The 17,258-nt window shown below is 45.5% G+C and overlaps 1 protein-coding gene across 1 annotated transcript; it reads right to left on the reverse strand.

Annotated features, from left to right (window-relative positions):
• Positions 1-1,755: 1,755 nt before the first annotated feature.
• LOC310785724 (IQ motif and ubiquitin-like domain-containing protein) lies at positions 1,756-3,807 on the reverse strand (the record flags this gene model as incomplete). The annotated part of the gene is made up of 1 exon (XM_083646860.1): positions 1,756-3,807. The coding sequence occupies one exon, from the start codon at positions 3,805-3,807 to the stop codon at positions 1,756-1,758; it is 2,052 nt and encodes a 683-aa protein (XP_083502986.1).
• Positions 3,808-17,258: the final 13,451 nt, after the last annotated feature.

Genomic DNA, 17,258 nt, shown 5'->3' on the forward strand with positions numbered 1-17,258 from the left:
ATCTAGACCAGTGGTGCCCAATTTGGGTCCCCCCAAATCACCTCTCTTTTTTTTTGGCCCGCCACAGATTTGGGGGTGAATTTTTTATTTTTTTATTTTTTTATTTTTTTGCAGGCCAGGCCACCGGGCAGTTGCCCAACGTGCCCGATTATGCAGTCCGCGCCTGAATGGAGATGTCAGGACTCTTCTATCTACAATTAACGTTAATTTTGTGCAGCTGGTATTCTCTCTCCCCGACTCTATCACACGGGTGTGAGGCATTGCTATCTGAGGATTGATTGCTCCTGATTGGTTGACTGAATCACCTGGTTGGGGGGTGAGCTCTGATATTTGATCCCTCCCCAGTCACTGGCTTTACACCAGCTCAGCAAGATGGAGAGATCATCATCACGGCAGTGGCACACTGACAAAAGAAAGTTTAGGACGGAGTGGCAAGATGAGTATTTTTTTACCGAAGTAAATTCAACAGCGGTTTGTCTCATTTGCAGACAGAGAGTGGCTGTTTTGAAAGAGTACAATATACTTCGCCACTATGAAACTGATTTTCAAAGTACCTTGAGGATTTTTCAAGTTGTGAATTAAGTCAAATTTCTCTCTTGATTACAAAGGTGGAAAATACAACTGTTTTTAACTGGGTGTTTACTGATTAAATGTTTAAGCTCCACACAAATGCAGATGTTTTTTAAATATATATAACCAATTGCAAATTATTACAATTACCAAACAGATAAAAAGTAGATTATTATATTGAAATGTTATTTTAGATTTAGAATGTTAATTTTCTATAAAACACAATACATTTGAATGTAATTCCACAACGCTTATTTTTGGCCCTCGGCCCTCCACCCAGATTGAGTTTTGGCCCTTCATGGGAAATAATTTGGGCACCCCTGATCTAGACAAAGGGACCATAACGCCATTTCTGGATTACCAGGTGCGACTCGGGCAAGTATAACATTATAATCCACGGAGCAGATTACAGTAAGTGAATAGCCTATAATTTAATTTAATTCTAGAAGTGAGTTGCCTTAAAGTTAGTATCCCAGTCTTCTTCTGTTTACCACGGCGGGTATTGTGCTGCGTATTTACCATTATTTACCGTGTAGTCCTATTGTGTGTAGGCTACACGGCATGTCATGTTTTGCAGTGATCAAGGCAAACTGCATGGTTTTTCAATGGAGAGACAACAGAATATCGCTTCATCTGTTTCCACCGCACGTTTCGCATTTGCCTTTTATCGATACACCCGACTTTTCCGCCTCCCTCAAGCGTGAAAACTTTTTGAGGTTTTTGCGAATTAGGCAGCGTTTCCAGTTTTTTTATGCGCAAATTTAAATTTTGCATCAAAACAGGTGGATGGAAACCCGACTAGCAAAGCAGACCATGGACCACCTCATAAAATGCCCACTGCTGCTAGCGACGTGCACTAGAGAACTGCTCAGGTACACTTTACTAGCCAAGCTTTGTGTAAAGTGGGCAAGCACAGTCTTGACGTTATGACGTAGGATACGAAAGAAGAATCCATCTACTCAAATTAACATACCAAGGGGTCAAAAAGCCTTAATCAAGTGCGACATTGGTATGGCAAGGGCCATAGATATATTCAAAGGAGTTAAGCAAGGAGACATTCCCGCTCCCTTATTGTTTTGCATTGTCATCGCAGCTTTGATATATAAGACAGAGGAAGAAGTACAAGTTTTGAAACTCCGACAATGAAACGAGGAAGAATCTGGGACATAAATTATGACATGGTGATTATGATGTCACTGATGACATCATCGGGACGACGGTGGCCTCGTGGCGGTTGGCGGGGGCAACGGCGCCCTTGTGTCGGTGCAGATACTCAGCGACGGCAGCGATTTGGCTGAAGTACCTCCGGGCCATCGCGTGCTTCTTCTCCACGCTGTGGATGAAGGCCTCGCTGTATGTATCGTGCACGCTCTCCAGCTGGAGGTGCGCATTCGTCTCGTGTTTGGACAGCAGGAAGCAGTTCCAGGGGCTCCAGGCCGCATGGCGCTCCCAGCGCACCAGCACCAGTTCAGTCAAATCACTGCAGGCGCAGAGGGCAGAGCAGCCGCCCCACACCATGTCCACCAGGTGGCGCACGTCCTGCTCTTGCAGCAGCAGAGGGATCCCGGCCTCACCGCTGGCCCGCTGTTCGTCGGCCCTCAGCCTGCTCAGGATGGTGCTGTAGCGTGATAAGTCATCTCGGCGTCGGGCGTTGTTGTCAAGCTCGGTGCACGCGCAGCAGCGGCTGGTCCGACGGGCACCGGTCCCCATGTTGAAAGCAGCGGTGTGCAGGTAACGCCGACAGCCACTGCAGACGATGTCATTCTTCAGCTGGGAGGCACTCTGAGAAACCTTCAGCAGCTTGGCGGCCTGGGGGTTGAAGGTGGGAGTTTTGATGTACTGGAGGAAGAGCGTGGAGATCCTCTTCCTCAGCCCTTCCAGATTGGTCTCCTTAAGCCCACGCATCATTAGGTCCGCCTCCCTGTCAATCAACTCTACCAGGTCCTGGATCAGCTGACAGTCCTGCTCCTTGATGGTGTGTTTGAGTGTATTCAGGAGGTGGAGGCGCTGTTCCTGGCTGCCGGCGGCCATGTTGACGCTGTGGTACAGATCTTTGAGCTGTCTGGCTCTGATAGTCTCCTGGCTGTCCATCTGAGTCAGCTTACCATCAGCTGCTGTCCACTGCTTAGGAGCCGCACACTTTTCCAGGAAGTGGCTGACAGCCTGGTCATGCTCGTTGTGTAGAGCGGCAATGCGTTTGCATCCGATGGAGGCGATGTACTGCGTCTCTTTATCTAGCAGACAGCACAGAGCCGCCTTCCTCTCTGCTCCGCGCAGGAACAAGTCTATACGCTGCTCCTCTTCACACCTCCACCTCTGCAGAACGTGGTAGACCATGGTAAAGTCCTCTCTTCTCTGGGGGTTCATCCAGCGTCTTGTGCGGTCTCTGAGCTGCTCTTCCCTCTCCTCTCTCCTCCTCCTCCGCTCCTGCTCCTGCCAGGCCAGACGCCGATCCCGCTCCCTCCTCAGCCGCTCCACCGCCCACTGGGCCTGCCAGCGCCGAGTGTATGCCTGCAGGCAGATCACAGCTCTCAGCCTCCTGTCATGGTAGTGGTCAGCGGTGGTGTAGTTACCGGGTGTGACCAGTTTGTCGTCCTGACAGGAGACGTAGCAGCCGATCCCCGTCATCTGGGTGGAGGTACTTACGGCACACTGCTGCTCCCGACTCTTCACCTCTACTGTCTGTGTGTCACGGCTTAAGACAGCCACACCCCTGTCGGGCCTCCAGCTGGGCAGAGTCTGTACGGCGGCGTGGTGAAACTCCGCCCCTGTCAGTCGGTGCCTGAAGCCCCCCAGAAAAAGCTTCTGCTTTAGGGGGCGCTCAATCTCTGTGTGGACTCTGATGGTGATGATGCCAGGTACGCTGTCTTGCTGCGGGGTGCGTAGTGGGCGCAGAGGGTGGCTGGTCGGGTCAGAGGAGCTCATCTCCAGCTGGATGGAGTCGTGAGGCTGAACGCCGAGCGCCATGAGAGTCTGCTGAGAGTCCAGCACACTGCCGTGCAGAGAGACATGCAGCAGCTCCACGGGAACATTCAGCTCCGAGGCCAAGTGATGCTTCAGCTCCTGCATGCTGAGGCCGATGGCGAAAGCCATGGTCATCACATGACCCTCTGGCACCAGTGTTACCTTAACAGTAGCTGTTGAGTTTCCGACATTGACTGATGGGTCTCCAAGCTGTTCGTGGTCAGTCAGGTCGGTCTGAGACGCTACTTCCTCCACTCCACCCGAGTCCAACATGGCAGCTTCACTGTCGTCACTTCTGATACCCAACCTCCCACAACTATATATATATCCCCAGCAGGGAGGGTTTATGACATCACTGATGTCACAAATGCTATGACATCATCAGTGACTTAGACATCACTGATGATGTCACAGTGTTGCATAGAATGTCTATGACATGATCAGTGCTTTATGACGTCTGATGATGTCATTGTCCACGACAGCTGTCTGCCTGTCTGTCCCCAGGAAAGAAAGTCACGGATGATGTCACAGACCACAATGGAAATAAGTGTTGTGACTTTTTTGTGTTATCCTTGATGTCCTTTTAATTGTCATGTACTCTGGTGTTGTAACCAAGGAAGTGAGTGTCCTTTTAATTTCAAATGTCAAACAAATAAACAAAACTTAATAAAATCACAGATGGACGTTGTGAGAGCAAAATGATTGATTGATTGATTGCTTCTTCTTTTTTTATTTTTTTTTATTTAGCAATTTAAAATTTTTAGGACACAAAAACAAAAAAACGAACAAACTCAGATACAGGAAAAGAAAAGAAAAGAAAAGAAAGAAAAAACATACATACACTGGTGCCACCAGTTCCATACAGCTTGTAAATATATATAAATTGTGCTTGTAAATACATATATATATATGAGTGGGATCCCACACGAGGGAGAAAGACCACCCGGGCGAATCACCCATCACCCCTAACCTCGTCAAGGTAGGCCAGAAACGGGTCCCAAATAGTTTGAAATCTCCCAGGTGAGTTTGTCCTCAAGAACCTGAGTCTCTCCATTTGTATAACAGAGATCATGTCCGCCAACCACAACTGAAAAGAGGGTGGAGTGGGGGACTTCCATTTCTGCAGAATGAGTTTCTTGTCAACAATTGTCCCCTTTGTCAGAGATTGCTGCACAGCTGTAGGGAAGTTCAGAGAGGATTCCGAGCAGCCGAAGATGGCGAGTTCTGCCTCCAGCTGAAGGGTTATTTTGTAGGCCTTAGAGTACCAATCAAATATTTTGGCCCAAAATCCGGTCAGTAAAGGGCAGGACCAGACGGCATGAGACAGAGTGCCCTCTGACGATTGATTGCTTATTAATTGGTGATCATTATCGACTCTGTTCCATAATGATCAATGGCTCTCTTATGGACTCTGCTCTCCATCTGGAGAGCATTCCTAAAGATAGATAACATGTACTGTATTTTGTCTTGTGACCAGACCAAGGTTGGATTGTGTCTTTTGAGAACATCAGATGGAACTTACTGGCGTAATGGAAATGTACTGGGTTAGATGGAACCTCTGTGAGCCTAGTGGAAAATCACTGGCCTCCAAGGTGGGGGCGGGTGCTCACTATAGCAGTGGCGAACCGTGCCTATCAGAACCGGGCCTTCTATGCCGTAACCCCCCCCCCCACACACACACACACACACACACACACACACACACACAATATAATATATATAGCCTGTACGTGCAAGTCTGAGGTCTCTGTGCGCATTGCGTGAATCTTTACCCATTGATGAGGGCGGACTATTATGAGTTGTCTTCCACAGCCAGGTTATTTAGGTCGCTGTATCGTTACACACAATAATTACGCCACTACTCCTCAGCTATGAGAATGACATTGCATAAACAAATGGACAGTGACATCCATGACAGTGACAGTGACATACTGACAGACTGTCAGTAACGTTACTGACAGTCAGTAACACAGTAACAGTAATACTGTTACTGTGTTACTGACAGTCACACAACCACAGTTTTAACAATTAGCTCAATACACAGAAAGACAAACAACAAACTCAAAAACCCACAGGCGGGTCCAAAACTACCCCTGCCCACGCCCCAACATCAGCTGCCCCAGCACCACCAGCAATAAAAAAAATCTTAACTTACCAATGACGTTCACTTGATGAGGGTTAGGGTTACCCTTGACCCAACCCTTAACCCATCCTCCCGAAAAGCAACAAGCAAGCCCTCCGAGCACACAGCAGTAATATGGATCTTGTGCCGAACTGCATGTAAACGAAGCGTAAAGTTCCCAGTTGTTAGCCTGGAAATGGCGAAAATATTATGTTTTTGCAGCTTGACAGCTCCATAAATCCTTTGAAAACTATCACTGCGCCCATTTGCTACTTTATCACAACCACAACATCATAAACTCCTCCCTCCTTGTGCTTCGTCTCGTCTCCTGGTTGGTTTGTATTCACGAATGCCTGGAAATATCTCACCCACAACTCAATTGTGATTGGCTAACCCCACAACTCAATGGAATTCTGATTGGTTAAAACACCTGTCATCAAAATTGTCGTCCCCATGGTCATGACCAGAGTCGGGTCTTAGTGAGTCTAAGATCATAACAATTATAGGGACATTATTACTGTTATTTCAGTGAATGAAAACTAATAAATAACAAATACAAATAATTTATTAGGGGGACAATTATTTTCTTTTCCATTTCTTCTTGGGCCTTCACTGAATACTTACAAGGAGGCCTCTCCTCGGCTGTCCTGTCCCTGCTCCCTTCAGCTGAGCAGTTCTCTCTCCTATCCACTCAGGAGGCTTCCACTACTCTTTTATCCTCTCTCTCCTCTGCTCTTGACTCTCTCTGCCCTCTCACCTCGAAACCTCCTCGGTCCTCTCCCCCTGCTCCTTGGTTGTCTGAATCTCTGCGAACTCATCGAACGGAGCTTCGGGCAGCTGAGAGGAAATGGAGAAAAACACAGAACCCCATGGATCTCTCTGCTTACCACCGTATCCAGTCTAACTTTACATCTGCTGTCTCAACAGCAAAAACCTCCTTCTTCATTTCTGAAATTCAGTCCTCTGCCTCCAACCCCAGCAAATTATTTTCCACCTTCTCCTCTCTCCTCAACCCTCCCTCACCTCCCCCACCATCCTCCCTATCTGCTGATGATTTTGTAACCTTCTTTGCTAAGAAGGTAGATGACATCAGCTCTTCCTTCCCCCCTCCAGTCAATAGCTGCAATAATCCTGACTCCAACTCGCTGACCCCTGCTACAGGGCTTACCTCCTTCTCTCACCTCTGCCCCGAAGAGGTCCTTAAGCTTGTCAGGTCTAACCGTGCCACCTCCTGCCCCCTTGATCCTATCCCTTCCTCTCTTCTCCAATCAATCTCCACTGATATATCTCCCTTTCTCACTACCTTATCAACTCCTCTCTATCCTCTGGTCTTCTGCCAGCTCCTCTAAAGACTGCTAGAGTCAAGCCACTCCTTAACACATTCACTGCCAGCTGTTTTTTTTTTACTGTAGGTAGGTTCTGCCAGAGGGTTTTTTTGAGGATTCTGGCTCATCTTTCAAGACCTGAGGATTCTTTTCTGCTAAGATTTTGTGAACACAAAATATCTAAAAAGAACTAATAGAATGTGTGCTTTCTCTGTCTAAAAGAGTTAGTTTGTAGAGTTAGTAGTTATGTAGGCATTAGCACTTGAATACAGCATGGTTTCAGCGTCTGAATATTTATTCTGAGATAAATGGCTTTTTGTGAAATTCGATAGAACAGTCACTTTAACCATTCATTTTTGGCATCAGTAAGACGTCAGACATCTAAACAATAGTTTTGAACAGTAATTTCCTCCATAACAGCAGGAAACACCCCTCTCCTTCAAACTCCTCCCTCCGTGTGTGTTCTTCTTGGCTGCAGCGGGCGTGTCACAAGCTCGTTTCTGTTGCTCCTGTAACCTCGCGTCACCAGGCTCACTGCTTTGCTGCTGCTGCCTGTCTGCTGGCGGCCGCTGTGCAAGTCTGGATATGGGCTCGCTCGTTTCTTGGAGTTTCGGTTGAGAGCTTTGATGAAGCTTTTGCGATTCTGGTCATATTTATGCTGCGTGTTTCAAAGTGTGTTCCACCCGTAATCTATTATGCAAATTTGCAATCCCGCACCGCCAGCAATCAGCGCGAAAACGAAAGCGTTTTCGCCAATCCATTTTCATGAGAATGGCTTCCTCACACTGCTTTTTGCTTGCCTTCCTCTAGTCAGGAGAGCACTGTCGCCACTTAGTGGGTCGGTGGAATGGGTTGTACACGTTCGGTGGCTTCAATATTGATATAAGAGATGTAAAAGGGTTAGATGCACATCCCACGGTCAATTTTTTTTTTGACGTATTAATATGTCATTGGCAGTCAATAAAAACCCTCAAAAGGACATTTTTGAGTGCTGGCTCCTTCTCTATTTATCATGTGAGGACAGGTAATTTCCGCTAGTGTCTCTTAATGTGTCTTAAAGTTCTCAACCTGAAATTGGCCGTGCCTTGCCCCCCAGCAGCAGCAGCGCAGAGACCACCAGCAGTCCAGGCAGCAGCGCAGAGACTACCAGCTGTCCAGGCTTCAGCCCGGGAACCAATGGCAGCAACATCCGCATCGCAGCCACCACCAGAGCCCTGAACACCGCAACTAGCGGCCAGCCAGTAGGGCAACGTCTGCCCTTGGCATATGAACAATGCGCTGTGTGTTTCCGCCAGGGACATGGGGCTGCAACCCTATGCCCCACTGGACAGTACCAACTTGGACAGTTCTAGCAGAAGAGAGGATTCATGTCAAGCAAATCAGAATGAACGGAGTGGGTGTGAGGCGCTGGTCGATTACGGGGACACAGACATGGCCAGAGACGCAAGCCAGTTGAGGGTGGAGGGGTTCACGGCAGAACTTTCTCCAAAGACACCAATCATGAACAGATAAGTGATGACACACACGAACATTTGCATGATACAGCTGTTCTACAAATCATTGTTTTGGCGAGAGAATCCCACACTGTACTCATTATGTACAAGCGAATACACACAGAGCGCTACCGCAGTTAAGGCTAACGGTGGACGGTAGATAATGCAAATTCTAGTGGACTCAGGGGTGACCGAGAGTGTAATTTGTCAAGCAGCCCTGTGTAAGACACCGAAGTAGGGTGTTTGGTCAAATATATAACTGCCATGGTGATGTGGTGAAATAAAACTACACCGTACCATTGCAGTGTGAAGATGAGAGTTGTGGAACAAATTAACCATTCGTTCCTATTCTCCTCAAACTGTCCCATCAATCTGTTGGGCGAAAGACAGATTATTTGTTTGGGGAATTTGCCTAATTTCCACACCCGAGGGCATTCAATTAAAATGATAGAGCTGAATTTAAACTTAAGTTACACCATGGTGAAAACAGAACCCCACAGTTTCAATGTACATCTTCCAGTGGTGGGGCCTCGTGCCCACCTAGCAGGCAATGTCAGTGCTGACTTGGTCTAGCTTGCCAGATGTCACCCAGAAGCCAAACTGATGAATAGCGACAGCTTACACTACACAGCACAGTACATTTGGGGCCCTATATATAAAGGGTATGTGTCCAAGTGAGAATAAAGGAGATCAAAGAGAGAAAATGATTTTACAGACATCTATTGGACAAATTCTCAGTGTGTAGTTTCGGTTTCAATTCTGAAAACTAGGCCGCACACTGACCCCAGGGAAATATGGAAATATTCAACCAATGAGTCATTTTGTTTTGACAAACAAAATTCCTTTCCTCACGTATCGCTTGCCAAAAGTCTGAAGGACAAATGGCGTGACTTAGGTCCGTGGGTGAAGGAATGTGAGCATATTACATCCTGGAAGAAGAACCAAGGATGATGACATAATGCTGTCTATTACCCCTGCTGACGCCATGGTTTTTAAACAATCATGGCAGTGGTGCAAACTGTCAAGAATGTCTCATTAGGAATAATTAAATGGGAAAAGACATTTCTATAACAAGGGACATGAGCATGACCAAATATGACATAACAGAAACTCCTGAATTACTTAAAGGCCCATTCCGTTGGTTTTGGCGAGAAATAAATGTGCACAAAGTGTTTATTATTGGCACTGAGTGAATGCGCCTTGACGTCACTTAAAAATGCCGACCAGGGGCGTTTCTCTCAGACCAGCCGTTCAGAAGATACATTGGAAAACCTGTTTCGAAGTGGAGAGCATCTCCCGCCACAGCTAGAGGATGTGACGTCTCGCGCGTTCACGTCGAGCTTGTCTCTTGTCCTAGACGCTAACAGGAAATGGCTGAAGTAGCTTTTAACGTTACGCTCGTCGCTAGCTGCTAGCTAAAGGAAACAACAAAACACAGACTCCAGAAAAAGTCCAGACTAAATAAATAAATATTTATCTAATGAAGCCCGTCTGGCCAGACAGCAGCAATGTGACCGACATCGGGGGGAAACTAGAGTCAGGACTGTGTTTTCGGTTCATGAAGGGAACTTGCTGCTTGTAGCTACTGTAATGTGGTTTTGACCAGATAACGTTAGCTGCTTGCTAATGGATTTTCAAGATTCAAGATTTGTACTGTCACTCCGTAGTACAAGTATCTGACCACCTGGTCAGAAACTCTGCTAACATTACCGTCTTGTGTGAAGTAATGCAACCCTAACGTTACTACCGTTATGCTTATGGTCATGGAACATTATTGTTTGACTGCATTTAGCTGCGGTGGTGATTCGTTAGCTTGATGCTATACACGGCTAACTAATAGATTTAGCTATATTTATAGAAATTACCACCAGCCCCACTAATAACGTTACTGTCTTGTGTTGATAATGAATCTAACAGTCGGAAATATGCCTAACGTTAGCCTACTGTCTGTTATGCTTACGGTACATTGTTTGACGGTAGGCTACCGTACATACAGGGGGAGCAGGCTATTTCCTGGCTTGTGCTAACATGAGTATCCGCAGCCAGCAGGCTCTGACTGCAGTGGGACTGCACATACTAGTAATGTTAGCTTGATGCTAATCGCGGCTAACTAATATTAATTTACATTTATAGAAATTACCACCAGCCCCACTAATAACGTTACCGTCTTGTGTGGATAATGAATTTAACAGTCCTAAATATGCCTAACGTTACTGTTATGCTTATGAAACATTGTTTGATTGTTCAGTTTGGTCAACTCCAGGCATTACACGGTACCGTACATACAGGGGGAGCAGGCTATTTCCTTGCTTTTGCTAACATGAGTATCGACTTGCCCGCAGCCAACGCAAGCCAAAACACGGCCAAACATGCCACAATAACGTCCCCTAATTCATCCAGAATCCTTCCTGGGCATCTCGAGGCTGATCTGACCGATAAATTGTCCAGGTTGCCGTTTTCAAGTGGCTTTTATGAGTTAACGTTACAAAGCAACGAACAGCTCTGCTGTTGCCAGGCAACTGCTTGTGCGCGTGCGAGTATGGTGCCCGCGCGTCAGCTCGTTCACACGCTGCCTGCAGTTACACTAACGGCCACCGGCGTCAGTAATAGTGAGTTTTGACGGATTGGGCCTTTAAATGATTTAAGCAAAGTGAAATATGATCTTGAAATTGGGTAAAATGATGCAAACAAGTGGTGATCACCCCCAAACAAAAATGATATAGACCGAAAGCGAAATTACTATGTGCTTAAACAGGAGGCTATTACGGCATTACACCGGCTTTCAACTCTTTGTTGAAGGCGGGGGTAATCATGCAACCATGCGACAGTTCTCCTGCGCAAATACAGATTTTTCCCGTAAAGAAGATCCGGGACAAAGACGCACCAGTTGAATAGCGGTTTGTCCAGGACGTTAAAGCAAATTATGCAGTACAATGCGCGCCAAATACTAAATCCGTATACGGTTCTGTCTTGCACCTCCCTATTGATGCTATTGCCATGCAGGACAGACATGCTCAAAGTGGCCACAGAGCAAAGGTGCTTCTAAATTACAGTACTGTTAGACAGTTAGAACTTGTGTTTTTAGGTGAAGTGATCACTCAGAATGGCAAATCCTTAACGCCAAAGCGAATAGGAGTAATACAGGCCAAACCAAAACCAGGTGAAATCATTTTTAGGGTATGACTGTAGCACTTTCATTATTGACTATTCTTGTTTGGAAGTGCCATTAAGTGCTATTGCACATGGACAGACTGACTGCAGGGAGCGAAGTGACTTGGACGTCTGAGGCAGCTGCCTCATTGCTTATCTACTCCATAGTGTACAATAGACAAAGCTATCTCTTTGCAGCCCACACACACACACACCCACACACACACACACACACACACACACACACACACACACACACACACACACACACACACACACACACACACCTTTCCCATGAGAAAATGTTGAGTCACCTTTCTGAGTTTCAACACACAAACATATTTTCCTCTCACATTGCTCCGTTACTTTTTTACGGACAGCAAGTGATGCCTGGGGGGTAGTACAGTACATACTTTCAGAACCTTATGGAAGCAGAGTTTTTTCTCACATTCCTAAGAGCGCTTCATTTACCAAAGCAGTACTCTCTCTGTGTCCCAGGCAAAAGAAGGCCTCCCCGCAAGAACTTTCATTGTGGCGCGACATGATTGTGTCAAAACGGGAGGGGGTGTGGGAAGGCCCAGACAGTAAATGGTGTCTGTAAAATGGCTCTTTCCTCACAATGCTAAATTAATTGACACATGGGTTAATTAACATGTGTCAAAGGGGGAATGCAGCTGCAGGCTGCAGCAGGCGGCCTGCAGGCGGCCAAGATTTGGCAAAGAGGGATCCCTGCACACTGAGAGATGGGAGCAGCTGCACACTGAGAGCTGGGCCCTCCAGTCCAGCATGAAGAGGAGAACCAGAGAGGTTTTCAGCCCAGCGCAGCCTCTCAGAAAGAGTTTTGCCACATCCGAGAGGCTGCAATGAGCTCAGAACCTCTCAATGGAAAATTGAGAGGTTCTGAGCTCATTGCAGCCTCTCGGATGAGGTTAACCTAATCAGCAGCCTCTTAAACATGCAATGCACATACACTTGAACTCTGAAGACTTAACCGGTACACATAACCACCGGAAGACGATCAACGGAAAACAGCGTGGTGCAGGCATGAGTGCATCTTTCGTGACGGTTTTCCTGTGGCGAGTAGGCTACTGGAGTCATACTTCATGTGTTTTATGTAAAAACAGTGATCATGTGTTTTTGAATGGGGGTTTGAGAGTACAACAGGAGACAGGGGACTTCAGTGTGATTAGGGAGCAGAGATGGGGACAATGACTTGAGATTTGACTTGGACTTGTCAAAATGACTTGTGAGCAGCTCTAATAGGGAGTTATTTAAACAAAATTATGCAGTTTTACAGTTATACATACGTATGTGACGTGTATATATTATATACTTTATTTTTGTTTGTATATTAAGGTACAGCTGGATGTTTATATATATTTTGGTGTCATAGTGTCTTGTAATCCCATGTGGTATGGGCCAGAAATGGCATGACATGGAAATCATCATCATCATCATTTCCTTTATTTTACCAGCTAGATTATTGAGAACACATTCTCTTTTACAATAATGACCTGGCCAAGAGGGCATAGAGGCATACACAAAAGTAGAATCAATACAAATAAAAACAAATATAAACAGTGTTAAGAAGCATTTAGCACAAAAAGAGTCACACAGCAAGTTTTAGACTTAATAGAAAGGGCAGACAAAACATACAGAAAGTGCAGGGTTAGGAGACGTGCAGGGGAGTCAGGACAATTGGCAATTGCAAACATGTGTTAAAAATGACTTCAATATACTGCCAAAGGCAGCCAGTAACAGGCTGGGGGGGAAAAAAAAGACGTGAATATGGTTCTGTGACAGATTTATTGTCTAGGAAAGTCCCAAATGATTTTTCCTGCTAAACAAAGGCTGTGAAACCTCAGCAGTGAGCTTATAAAAGGATGAGAAGTGGTTTGGTGTCGATCGCTTGACTAACGGCAGAGCTATTTCAAAATAAAAGCCTGGAATGGCACGTTTTCCTGTCTAAGCCAAGTCTGAAAGTTTTTTCCTGCAAAACAAAGGCTGTGAAAGCTTAGCAGTGGGCTTAGCAAAATATGGGAGGTGGTTTGGTGTCGATTGGTCCACTAACAAGAGAGCTATTTCAAAATAAAAGGCTGAATATGGTTCTGTGACCGATTTATTGTCCAGGAAAATCCCAAATGAATTTTTCCTGCTAAACAAAGGCTGTGAAACCTCAGCAGTGAGCTTATAAAAGGATGAGAAGTGGTTTGCTGTCGATCGCTTGACTAACGGCAGAGCTATTTCAAAATAAAAGCCTGTAATGGCACATTTTCCTGTCTAAGCCAAGTCTGAAAGTTTTTTCCTGCAAAACAAAGGCTGTGAAAGCTTAGCAGTGGGCTTAGCAAAATATGGGAGGTGGTTTGGTGTCGATTGGTCCACTAACAAGAGAGCTATTTCAAAATAAAAGCCCGAATATGGTTCTGTGACCGATTTATTGTCCAGGAAAATCCCAAATGATTTTTCCTGCAAAACAAAGGCTGTGAAACCTCAGCAGTGAGCTTAGAAAAGGATGAGAAGTGGTTTGCTGTCGATCGCTTGACTAACGGCAGAGCTATTTCAAAATAAAAGCCGTGAATATGGTTCTGTGACAAATGTATTGTCTAGGTAAGTTCTAAATGATTTTTCCTGCAAAACAAGGCTGTGAAACCTCAGCAGTGAGCTTATAAAAGGATGAGAAGTGGTTTGGTGTCGATCGCTTGACTAACGGCAGAGCTATTTCAAAATAAAAGCCTGAAATGGCACCTTTTCCTGTCTAAGCCAAGTCTGAATGTTTTTTTCTCCAAAACAAAGGCTGTGAAACCTTAGCAGTGGGCTTAGCAAAAGATGGGAGGTGGTTTGGTGTCGATTGGTCCACTAACGACAGAGCTATTTCAAAATAAAAGCCGCGAATATGGTTCTGTGACAGATTTATTGTCTAGGAAAGTCCCAAATGATTTTTCCTGCAAAACAAAGGCTGTGAAACCTCAGCAGTGAGCTTATAAAAGGATGAGAAGTGGTTTGCTGTCGATCGGTTGACTAACGGCAGAGCTATTTCAAAATAAAAGCCTGGAATGGCAAGTTTTCCTGTCTAGGCCAAGTCTGAATGTTTTTTCCTGCAAAACAAAGGCTGTGAAACCTTAGCAGTCGGCTTAGCAAAAGATGAGAGGTGGTTTGGTGTCGATTGGTCCACTAACGAGAGAGCTATTTCAATAAAAAAGGGTGGATGGGATGGAAACATGTTTTCTGTATGCTGGTGGTAGATTTGAGAATAGGATGAAGAGATGGGTTGAGGCATAAGTAGGTGAGGTAGCAGGGGGCAAGCATACGAGCAGGTAGGCAAGTACACAAGCCGATGACCTAACAGGCTGGCAGGAGAGGTATGGGCAGGTGAAACACAGGGCAGAGGGCACAAGGGATCCTGAAGACAGGGGAAAACAATGTTAGGAAACAGGCATGAGGGAACAGGAACAACTAGGGTCTACTGGATACTGATTGGCTGAGAGAGTAGCTACCATAAGCAAGGCAAGCCAGAAGCTGGGAGAGAGGTATGACCATGCACATGTCCGAAATTCAGTGCCAGACTACATCTGGTTCATAGCAGCAGTGGCGCTGGAAGTACTTTTAGGTAGGGGGTGCTGCAAGGCCGTAGCCACCGATTCAACATTGGGGGGGACGGCTATGGGTGCCGGAAAATTTGGCAGCGACCAAAAAAGTTTGGCCACTTTGTCGCCAGATTAGAGGAATATTAACATTAAGATTAGACTGTTGTGTCATTATTCAGTCACCTTTTCTCACTCACCTCCATGTCACCACTTGCTCCCACTGCTGTGTCGGAATCCTCATTCTCTCTCCCACCCTTTTTGGACTTTTAGTCATATTTAGAGGAATATTTCATTTTAAATTAACATTAGGATTATACTGTTGTGATGTCATTATTCAGTGTCTTCTCCTCTTCTCTGCAGCATTACTCAATTTACCCTCAGGATACAGTGATAGCCTACCTGCTATTCCTCCCATATATCCAGGGCCGGATTAATAGTACCATGGGCCCCGGGGCTATTCATTTTCTAAGCTATTTATTTAGCCTTTTAGTCATAAAGATTATATCTTCCAGACTGAAATGTTATAACAGAAGTGGAGTATTGGCCAGAATTACATGAACATTTGGACACTTATTCAGCGGGTATTTTGCATGTTGCGTTCAGGTGCACTGTAAAAAAATAAAATAATAATAATAATAATTCCATCTTGCCACCGCACCCCGCTTCCCGCGCCCTTGCATAGCAGCACACACGCCAAATTTGAGGTCAATCGGGCAAACGGTCTTCAGAATAAGCCGCTTTTTGTGTTGCCAGTAGGTGGCGCTGTGACTAGACTGTGGTGGGCGTGGCCTGTATGTTTAGAAACAGAATGGCCATAACAGTTGTATTTCTACTTTTATTTTTTTAGGAAATACAACCATTGTTAGAAAGGTGAAACTACGGATATTGCTCTTTGACGACGGTCCCATAGATATTCAGCCTGCCGCACGCACTCAGAAGGATATTCAGATTTGTTTCTCGGCAATTGCGCGATAACCGCTGCGGTTGGTGAGTTGATCAATGCTGTGAAATGTCCGCCTCACGTATCTGTACAAAATAAGACTAATCTGGAATTAATTGGTGCTGTTTTCATGAAGCTTTCACCGCGCCCTACCCAAGTTGGCAAATTCTAGTTTTGTATATTGAAAAGGTCTGTACCTTTAGATGATATTTCAACTTGATAAACCTTCCCAAGTGGTATATTAGTCACAGTTAACCCTCAATGACACCAAACGTTGATCCAAAAAAAGAGACAATTGTGTCACTTTATTTGAACAGAACATGTGATAGAAAGAAATCAAGAATTCTAACTTTCAATCATTTATTTAACCAATGATATTTATCATCACCAGTATCACAAATATAATATTAAACAGTCTTCATATTGTTTTATTCATCATCATCATAGTCATCCAGGGTCACGGCAACTTCTACATCCAGGGGGAGCATACGGGTATCCGCCTCCTCATGGGAAGACTTTAGCTCTTCAACAACATTACAATATTTTTTGTTGAGACAATAGCATGTCTCTCCACAGGTTGCAAATAGCTGCTTGTCCTGAAGCTTTACCCAGTTCTGTCGCAGCTTTCACTGGTCCATGATGAATGTTATCAAGGCAGTTTTGCTGTCTGGATTACTTAAAAGCTTTCTCCACTGCACGACATTGTGTCCTGGGGCAATGTTCTTCCATTGAGTGCTACTACTTGCTGAACCACAACTGCATCTCTCGGCATTCTTGATTGATATTTTCCAGTACACATCAAACACCACATCTATTCAGTTACTGAGTAACTGAAAGAGAGAGAAATAGTAACTGTTACTCTGTTACTCTTTCTCCTTCATGCAACGGGCAGTGGTGGCCTAAAGGTTAGAGAAGCGAGCTTGTGACCGGAAGGTTGTCGGTTCAATCCCTGGGACCGGCAGGATAAATCTGGGTCGGGAAAGTGAAAAGGCAGCGCTTGCCTCTCCCGCATTACCACCACTGGGGTGCCCTTGAGCAAGGCCCTTAACCCCAACCGCTCCAGTGGAGCTGATCTGTGGCCAGCAGATCAGACTGTGGTTGTACTGGTCA

This window comes from Poromitra crassiceps (assembly GCF_964638095.1).
Source record: "Poromitra crassiceps genome assembly, chromosome: 11".
Classification (NCBI taxonomy): domain Eukaryota; kingdom Metazoa; phylum Chordata; class Actinopteri; order Beryciformes; family Melamphaidae; genus Poromitra; species Poromitra crassiceps.